Source organism: Patagioenas fasciata, chromosome 1, assembly GCF_037038585.1.
Source record: "Patagioenas fasciata isolate bPatFas1 chromosome 1, bPatFas1.hap1, whole genome shotgun sequence".
Taxonomy (NCBI): Eukaryota; Metazoa; Chordata; class Aves; order Columbiformes; family Columbidae; genus Patagioenas; species Patagioenas fasciata.
The window spans coordinates 127,092,904-127,102,349 of NC_092520.1; the positions used below are offsets into that span (position 1 = coordinate 127,092,904).

A 9,446-nucleotide genomic window follows, 5' to 3' on the forward strand; every position below is an offset into this window, starting at 1 on the left:
TGGCTTGCACTGTTTTTTGAGCTTCCGGTGCCTCTGAAAGGCTGTTACTCAAAGGTGGTCATGAGTTGCCTTAGATTAAAGGTCTATGAACAGAAACATTTTGCAATTATTTCGAGTACACTTAAGAAATGGCCTTAGTTTGGCACAGGAATGGTTAGTACGGAAATCTTGTTGGGTGATGCTGGCTGCGGAGCCTTGGCCACCTCATCTTTGATACTCTCTTTTGTTACCTGTATTGATGGTAATAGTACAAGCATCTTTCCTGTTTGTTTTGGGGGGTTTGTGATAAAATTCCATAAGTAATATATAAAAATATTCTAAGGAGACTATTAGCAGATAAAAGCAGCCTAAATTTTAAATCCAAGAGTGTGCTAAAAAGTGAATGACAGAAATGTTGATCAAGCTATGTTAAAAGGAAGTTAAGAAATGCCATTTGCCTGCAGTAATACATGATGTCCCCTGTGTTTGGCTTCAGGGCCTAAGGCAGATAACTAGGAGGAGAGGAAGGGAACAGTAGCTTCAACTTGGGCTAAAGAGAAAACAAGTGGCTCAGAGCATCTGCTCTGGATAACGCCAGTAGCCATCTTTTTAGAGCACAGCTTTCTTAAAACTCATCCAGAGTATGCTGGTGTAGCAGTTCCTGGTAGGACAGTAACCTATATGCTATCTGGTGTTAAAGTATCTAAGGAATGATCTCTATGAAGTATGATGCTTGTTCTGTTATAACTCTTAAAAGCCTTTCTTGCAAATCTTTCAAGAACAAGTACCATAGGATAAAATTACATTTAAAATCAAGTGTTCTGGTGTGCCAATATATTCTGTTCCTGCAGGGTACTGGCTTGTTTCTGCAGCAAGCAAATCCCTGGTATCTATTCTCAAAGCACCAAGAACACAACAGGATAGACTTGGGCACATGAGCTTCTTTGAGAGGTGATTCTATAGAGCTAGAGAAAGTAATACACTTTTTACATAATTCGGCCACCAGAAGACATCTGGCATACAGCAGAACAGTGGACAGCATGACTGGAAAAGGGAATCCAGAGAGTGAATACATGTTAAGTGGAGCCGGCCCTCTGATACATTAGTAGTTCTGAAAGGAAAATTATATTTCCTGGTAATGGTCTAAAAGGCATGAGAATTTAAATGTCTTGTATCCTGCGGTCTCTGTACTTCAGAGAAATACTGAAGAAGTGCACGCGCAATTGTAAGTCCTCTGTGTTTCCCAAGAGTTGTGCTGACCCAGAGGAATGTAGCACTGAGAAAGAAACAGTGATTACACTGAACAGATTTCACAGCCTGGCAGTTAATGCTTCTTGCAGGAATGCCTTGCAGCTTCAGAGCAAAGCCGATTGTTACATTTGTTGCCCTTGTCTTTCATTAAAAGTTGTCTGACAAATTGAAGCTGTATGAAGATGTTCTTGAGCCTTGTTATGATTTCACAATGAGGTTTTAATTGGAACTGAGCGACCTCCAAATGATGGCAAAGTAACTGTTGCACTTAAAATGATACACCCCAAAAAGTGCAGCAGAGCATTTCTGAGTCACAGAGATCCATACTCCATTTGGTTTGGGGATGGGAGCTGGTGTTTGTCGCTGAAGCGCTTGAATCACACAGCATTAACTAAGACCCTCAGTAGTACAGAATCCTACAGAATCCTCTCCAAATCAGTTGCTTTTCAATAAATAAAGTCAGCACTGCTCACGAAAAATATTTCTCTGTCCAGTATCCAGTCTGCCTGCTCACTGAACACGGAAAGAGAATGAGATTTAAATCTTGTGGCTGTTGGTAAGACAGGAAACCAGAGATGGAGCTAAAATGCCTGCTCTGCAGTTAGCAAGTGTGAATCCTAAGGTCAAGAAGTTACAGCACTGGCAAAGCAGGGTTATCTTAAGTACCCGAGGCTTTTCCCAGTGGATCTGTTTATTTGCTGTGTTATCTTTCAGGACCCTGTCAAAGATGGTGAAACAAAAATCAAGGCGGACTATGCTCAGCTGTTTGAAGATATGCAGAACGCATTTCGCAGTCTGGAAGACTAGACTCAACCTCTGTGACCACTCCAGTTTGTCCTCTAAATTCCTCATCTCAACTCCTCTGCTTCCCTACCTTACAAGAATGATGCAACAGTACTTGAGTTGATAAATAGCTCTATGTTTCCCTTTTCATAGAGAGTCTCTTTACAAAACATTCCTCTTCGTTTGTGTTTGGCATTGTTTTGTGTGTCTGAAGTGGTGAGTGATGTGTGAATGGGCCTGAGTGAGATAATGCTGTTGTACACTTCTGGGGTGGGAAAAATTTCACCTTGCCTCTCCCAGTTCTCCTGGTAAATGGTCTTTCACCTTGGGATGTAACCAGCTGAGCTGTACTGGCAGAGGGGGTGTAGATCTTAATGCAGCCACATGGTACGTTCTGAGCTGGCAGTAGTAGGGGCATTTAGATCTGGCACTTTGCTAAGTGACTATCATGACACAGAGCTCCCTATTGTCAAACAATTTTTGACCATATTCTGATAACATGTTGATACAACCAAAAATTATACTCTGTCTCTTCTGCAACCCTTATTCGAGTCTGTTATTGAAATGTGGTAGTTCTACATCCATGTGAGAAGTGACTAACTAGAAGATGAGCACATACATGCAGGCAGTATGCTTTTGTACACTGGAGAAATAGTTTTATTTACCTGCTCAATACGGGTAGGACTGTTGGACTCAGCATCAGCTAAAATCAAAGCCATAGGTGCCCAACTTCCAGCAGAATTTTATCTTCTTGCCTCCCACTCACTCCATAAAATTTCATGACACTCAGCTGCTTTAGTTTGTGAAGCTTGTGACTGCTGCTGTCTGCTGCAGGACATGGATAGCAAGTTACAGTAATGCCACTTGTGTGGACCAGTAGAGTCCTTCTCTGGTGGTGCTGTCTGCCAATGCAGTTGCCTCCAGGTGCAACGCCCAGGTCATGCCAAGGAAAGTTTGTGCTTAACCTTCCTCCTCCACCTGTGTTCACATGGCCTCTTAGTGGTGGCACAGAAGGTCCCCAGGTCTCACGTAAGAGGAATGTAGGAGGCTTAACTGGGGGCAGGGGATGAACAAGGAGGGAAGGTTGACAAGTACAATATGTATTTACTCCTGCCTTGTTGATTACTATGCAGAAGAAACCAGTGACTTTGATTTTCTGCTCTGTGGTCTGGAAGCACTCTGTCCAGCAGCTAAAACTGGTGTGACCTGGGCTTGTTTATTGGCAAATATATGAGAGGAATGAACACAGAGCAGCCTTTCTGTCAAAATCCAAGAGCCCAGCACTGGTATCATTGAGAGAGAAAACTCTGGCATTCTCTCCAGGCTCTCCCTCTCACTTGTGGTGGCATCTGGTGCTGCTTTGCCCTGCAGCACTCTCTGCTCGTCTGGGTTCCAGCTGACATCCACTGCTTTCTTATGGTCATGAAACAGTGGCTGTTGTAGGTGACACTGTGGCAGTTGCATGGCTATGTAAGCATTAATTCTGCATTGAAGTATTTACACCAGCTGCCCACTTTGAACAGTAGTGATGCAAAGGGATCTCGCACTGCGGACCAAATGCTGCCACTTCCATGACGGTATCAACTCGCTGACTGCCAGGGAGAAACTTAGAGAGATTGACTATTTTTGGTTCTCCCAAAAGGAGCTGCTCCTCCAGCTGATACTCTGATAATGAATGGTTAAGTTTACAGCTCACTAAACTTTTGGTGTATGCTGCTTATTTTACCAATGAGCATGTGTGAATGAGTAGTCACCATCCAAGCCCTTGCTGAATTCCCCATCGTTCGTACTGTTCACCATTGTACTATGTAGCATTTCATGCTAGAAAACAGATGTTCTTTTCTCTTTAAACAGAGGATGTTATAAACTTTACAGAAAATGTCTAAGGTAATGCAGTTCTAATATTTATTGTGCTGTACCTGGCCCTGAAGTGTGACCAGTTCAAACAGTTTCATATATATTTTTGTCTTTTTTTGTTTTGTGTCTGTTTTCAGTGTTGAGATTCTGATGTTCGCTGTGTCCTGCAAGTCTTCCCTCCACAGCTGTGGAAGGAATTAAAAGATGGGCAGAACCCCACCACCTACTCTATCTTGTATATTTCATAATGTATGTTGCTGGAAATTGTGTAAAAAAGAAAATTTAAAAAAAAAAAAGTTGAAGTCAGTTAAAATAAAATGGATTTAAAGTAGGTCTTATCTGTGTTAGTTTCTTCTGTCAAATCAAACCTGTGCCACAGTGGTGTACACCGCATAGTACCAGGAAAGCTCACAGCTTGCTTCAAATTTTATTTTGTCATTTTAGAGATTTCTTAAAACCTGCAAGCAGCACTTTGGCAGTGATACTTTAAGTTCTGCCATTCCAGTACAGCATGCATCATCTCCTCAGACATTACACAAAAGAGTTAGTGTAGTAAATATTCTTCGGGTAGATATTTTTAGGACTGCTTTTTTTACAATGGAAGTGTAACTGTGAACTTGCGTTTTGCTGCTAGTAGCTGCCATCCATGATAATGCAACACTTGTAATTGTACCATTTTATGGCACTTTGTTCCTTCAAATATTTCCCCCATACCTCCTGTTGTGGAATATACCTCTTAAAGGCTCAGCTGTGTGTTTCAGACAAAGTGATTGGAACTTGTGAATCAGAAGATAAGGAAATGAGGAGTTGAGGCCTCCTGTAAATAGCAACAGATGAGGTAAGAATATACTAAAAACATCACATTCAGGTGTTTTTGTACATATTTGACACTGTGTAACACCTCTTTGGAGGAAGTGTTTTGCTATTTAATATATATTTGAGATACAGTAAGCTTGAATACAGCAGATGTTCAAGTAATTCCATCACATTATCAATGTGTGGAAGTCACAAGCTGACTCCTAGCAACCACAGACTAGCCAGCAGTTCTCCATGGATGTGAAATCCATCTAGAGAAGCAACGAGTTCAGGTTTTGGCAGCTTGGAAGTTCCCAACTGGCAGCGTCCTCACTTCATCCACTCGACTTTTGTGGATCTGGAAGGCAGGTGTCACCCAGCGGCCGCAGGAACACTGCTCGCCCCGCCAGCTGAAGGAGCCCAGCTTCGATGTGCATTTGGGACATAGAAGCTGCAAGAAAAACACATGACCCAGTCTAAGGCTCATGCAGATGTAGGTCTACTTCTATGGTATGTTAAATTGTGGCAACCTGCACTGAGCCAGCTCTTTCCCTTCTAACACTTCCAGGAAGGTAAATGGGCTGAAAAACAGGCAAAAAAGCTAAACTGGCATGGCTGCTTAGCCCTGGGGTATAGCAAGCAGCACTGCTGGAAGAAGGGAGCAGGGGGAAATGCAGCTGCTTGGACCAGGTATGGTTCCAGGACAGTTTTCCCAGTTGCCAGAAAGCCTCAGTCAGCCTGAGACCACAACAGGATTTATAAGTCACACAAACTCTTCTCATACTAAAAACAAACCACAGATAAACCCTGTCCAACACCCTGGCTAGTGTTCTCAGCCAATGAGATCACCAGCTCATTTCCTTATATAAGGATATTTAAGAATCTGTTCATAAGCTACAAAATTCACACCAGAAAGGCTGGGAGACCCAGGCCCTTGTGTGGTGGCTTTCACATCGGGGAACGGAAACAGTTTGTTCTGCCTTCACAATCAAATGAAACAAAACAACACACACAAAAAGGCATATGCTCCCCTTCACCTGTCCTTCCATTACTCCGAGCAGCGCTGGCTCCATCCACTGCACGGGCTCGGTGAAGTATGAGGTGCACTTCTCACGGCCATCGCCACAAAGCTGAACAGAGTCTGTTATTCTCTTGTGGGCAAAGGCTGCTGGTCCGCTTCCTTCCACGTGGGACAAAATGCTGGAGCTACGGAACAGAGCGCGCCTGCCCGCCACGACAGAGGGGAAAAAAAGAAGTAAAACATCCAATTTCACTTTAAGTAATCCATAAAAGGTAGTTGAAACATAGTAAATCCCAAAATATACAATAAGTTTCTTTCTGGGGAAACTAGAAGTTATGGTTTCAGAGCAAGCAACTTGACAGAGTCACACAGTATTATTACACTTGCCTATAGAATGCAGCAGGTTAGGCTGCACGAGTGCTGCACAACTTCATGGAACAAAAGTTTTTTATTTCAAAGGTACTTTTATCTAATTTTTGTGGCCTACACTGTATGGAAACAGGGAAGAATCCATCCCTGTCCTGACAATAATGACATGCCCATCAATTTACACAGGCTGTGTTCCTTAATTTCGAAATTACATTTAATGGAGAAATATGAAAGGTTTAGTACCTGCATTTCCTGCACCTGTAGAGAACCTCTGTGTTTGGAGTTTGGCACATACTGGTTGGATCAACAGCAAAGACTTCTCGGGGTAAGTCTTGAATTTCTGCAGAGGGAGTCATGAATCAGATCAACGCAGTCACACTGCATTTCTGTGGATCTAGACTTTGGCCTTAGAAATAGTAAAATAGTGGCATTTCACTTTATTATCCTACTTAAACGGAAAGTAAAGGCAGAGGAGGAGTTAGAACAGTTCTGCCAAACTTTTGGTGCACATACAGAAAGTCAGCTTATGAATGGGAACTGCTAAGCAGAATGCCACATAAATGGAGAGAGCTGTCCTGCTGAATATGCAACACTGACATCTTGCAAAACAGCTATGGATTGTTATTTTGTCATAAAATTTCACATATGTACAGATATTTACTACAGTGAACCTTTTGCAAATCAAAATACAAAAGTTTACTTCACACCTTGATTTTAATTTTGCCTCTGTTTCACACTTGTTAGTTTTATTTTTTTAATTCCATTGACTTATTTTTAGAGGATATTAAGTTTGCCTAGCCAGGTACATGAAAATCAGAAAATATATCAAATTGACTTTTAGCACTTCAAATTTTTCCTAAAGAGAACAGTCTCTTATGGATCTTACTTCTCAAAGACATGTTTTGTCCCACTGATGAGCTACAGTTCTCTAGAACCAGTACGATGTAAATGTTTGCCCAGCCAAATCGAGGCTTGGTGATTTGAGGCCAATACTCTCATGCCAACCATCTCCACCATGGCCTTCCGTGTCCATTTCAGGACACACCTGGAACCCTCCTCCTCGGGGGTCGGCCCCAGCCTTCACTCTGAGCACCCGCCCCAGCTCAAGGCCGATGCTCCCAGGGCCCAGCTCAGCCCCGCTGCCTCCTCCGCCACTCACCGGGGTACCTTTCCGTCAGCATCTGCAGCCGGTATCGCTTGTAGAGGGCGCTGGCGCTGTCCACGGAGCAGCCCATGGCCTCGTAGAGCCTCAGCTGCCCCTGGAAGCCCGGGTTCACCCTGCGACAGGGGTGAGAGGAGAGCGGCGTGAGGGGGCGCCGGGCGGGCAGGGACCGGGGAACCGCGGACGGGAGTCGGAGACCCACTCGGCGTCGGGTTTGGCGGCCCTGACGGCGGCGTACGCCTCCTCCCAGCCGAGTCCCTCCGTCTTCATGAGGTAGGCGGTCACCACGGCCACGCTGCGGCTCACCCCGGCGTGGCTGCAAGGGCAGGACATGACAGGACCGCCGGGCCGTGAGGAGCGGCGCCCGGGGGAAGCGGCCACCCCCGGCCCCCGCCGCCCCAGCCCTCACCAGCGGACGAGGACGGCGCAGCCGCCCGCCCGCGCCGCGCCGATGAAGGCGGCGCAGTCGTCCAGGCGGCTCAGCAGGTCGGCGCCAGGCTCGTCCAGTACCCGGACGTGCATGGCCCGCAGCCCCTGCACCGCCGGCGGCTCCTCCGCGTCCACCGTCAGCACTGCCCCCACCCCCGCCGCCGCCAGCGACTCCGGGGACGTGCACGACTCCGCGCCGCCCACGTAGAGCCCCGGCAGCACCGGCACCATCCCACCGCCCCGGCAACCCGCGGCTGCCGACATGCTAGCAAGCACGCCGCGCCTGGGCGGGCCGCCACTCCCAACATGGCGCTGTGCCTCGCCCGGCAGGCCCGAGGCCCCACGGGAAGGGCGTTGCCATGGAGGCGGCGGGGACCGCGTTGTCGCCGGGCGGTGGCGCGCTGGACCCGGCCCCGCCGGCAGCGGCCAGCCGGGAGCCACCGGGGGAAGGGCGGCAGGGCCGGGGCCACTCCTGGAGGGGGTGCCACGCGTGGGCCTCCTCTCCATGTCTGCAGGGATGGCGGCTGGGGATGTGCCTGGTGGGAACCATGGCGGGCCGACGGCCTTGACAGGCATGAGAAACAAAATCACAGAATCACAGAATGTTAGGGATTGGAAGGGACCTCGAAAGATCATCCAGTCCAATTCCCCTGCTGGAGCAGGAACACCTAGATGAGGTTACACAGGAATGTGTCCAGGTGGGTTTTGAATGTCTCTAAAGAAGGAGACTCCACAACCTCCCTGGGCAGCCTGTTCCAGTACTCCGTCATCTTTACTGTGAAGAAGTTTCTTCTCAAATTTAAATGGAGCCTCCTGTCTTCCGATTTGTACCCGTTGCCCCTTGTCCTATCATTGGTTGTCACCGAGAAGAGCCTGGCTCCATCCTCGTGACACTCACCCTTTACATATTTATAAACATGAATGAGGTCACCCCTCAGTCTCCTCTTCTCCAAGCTAAAGAGACCCAGCTCCCTCAGCCTTTCCCCATAAGGGAGATGCTCCACTCCATCATCTTCGTCGCCCTGCGCTGGACTCTCTCCAGCAGTTCCCTGTCCTTCTTGAATGGAGGGGCCCAGAACTGGACACAATATTCCAGATGTGGTCTCACCAGGGCAGAGTAGAGGGGGAGGAGAACCTCTCTCAACCTACTAACCAACCCCCTTCTAATACACCCCAGGATGCCATTGGCCTTCTTGGCCACATGGGCACAGTGCTGGCTCATGGTCAACCTGCTGTCCACCAGGACCCCCAGGTCCTTTTCCCCTACGCTGCTTTCTAACAGGTCATTCCTCAACTTGTACTGGGAACTTGTGTCAGTCTTTTTCCCTTACCAATATTTAAGTAATAATTTCCATAATAATCCTCACACATCTGTGAGTACCAGTGCAATTCTCTCCTCCCTATGTCCACAAGTGTCTGTCTCACCTCGTCCTTTATAAAATCAAGGGCTATCACACCTCCCTTTCCTGTCTCTCGACAAATACATATCGTTAAAGAATCTCCCAATATGTTGTTATTAAAATCCCATTATTTTGTAAATTAATCCTGTGGGTTTGAGGCCCCCATTTGCTACTGTTTGTGTGTTTTTTTGGTTTTGTTTGGTTGGTTTGGTTTTGGTGGGGTTTTTGTGGTTTATTTAGTTTGGGGTTGGTGGGGGTTTTTGTTTTTTTTTTTGTTTGTTTGTTTGTTTTTGTTTTACTTTGGATATATGGTGGAAACGACTCTCTGACACTCTCAGACTGATTTTCTAGTAACTGGTTTCTCCTGCATGGAGTCAGTGGGCTGCCCTTTTGAGATGGG

General features: G+C 46.6%; 2 protein-coding genes across 5 annotated transcripts in view; one reads left to right on the forward strand and one right to left on the reverse strand.

The window, feature by feature from the left end:
- ATP6V1A (ATPase H+ transporting V1 subunit A) overlaps positions 1 to 4,201 on the forward strand; it is a 30,095-nt gene extending 25,894 nt beyond the window's left edge. For all 4 annotated transcript variants that reach the window (XM_065851737.2, XM_071814280.1, XM_071814272.1 and 1 more), the window contains exon 15: positions 1,945 to 4,201. In XM_065851737.2, the coding sequence (XP_065707809.2) occupies positions 1,945 to 2,037 (93 nt within the window). In that variant the 3' untranslated portion in view covers positions 2,038 to 4,201. The remainder of the gene's footprint in view (positions 1 to 1,944) is intronic.
- Positions 4,202 to 4,774: 573 nt separating this feature from the next.
- On the reverse strand, positions 4,775 to 7,949 carry DUSP12 (dual specificity phosphatase 12). The gene is made up of 6 exons (XM_065847817.2): positions 7,627 to 7,949; positions 7,420 to 7,533; positions 7,215 to 7,333; positions 6,299 to 6,395; positions 5,703 to 5,889; positions 4,775 to 5,116 (listed from the first exon to the last, which is right to left on the reverse strand). Exons 1-6 carry the CDS (start codon positions 7,908 to 7,910, stop codon positions 4,955 to 4,957), a joined length of 963 nt encoding a protein of 320 aa, XP_065703889.2. The 5' UTR covers positions 7,911 to 7,949; the 3' UTR covers positions 4,775 to 4,954.
- Positions 7,950 to 9,446: the final 1,497 nt, after the last annotated feature.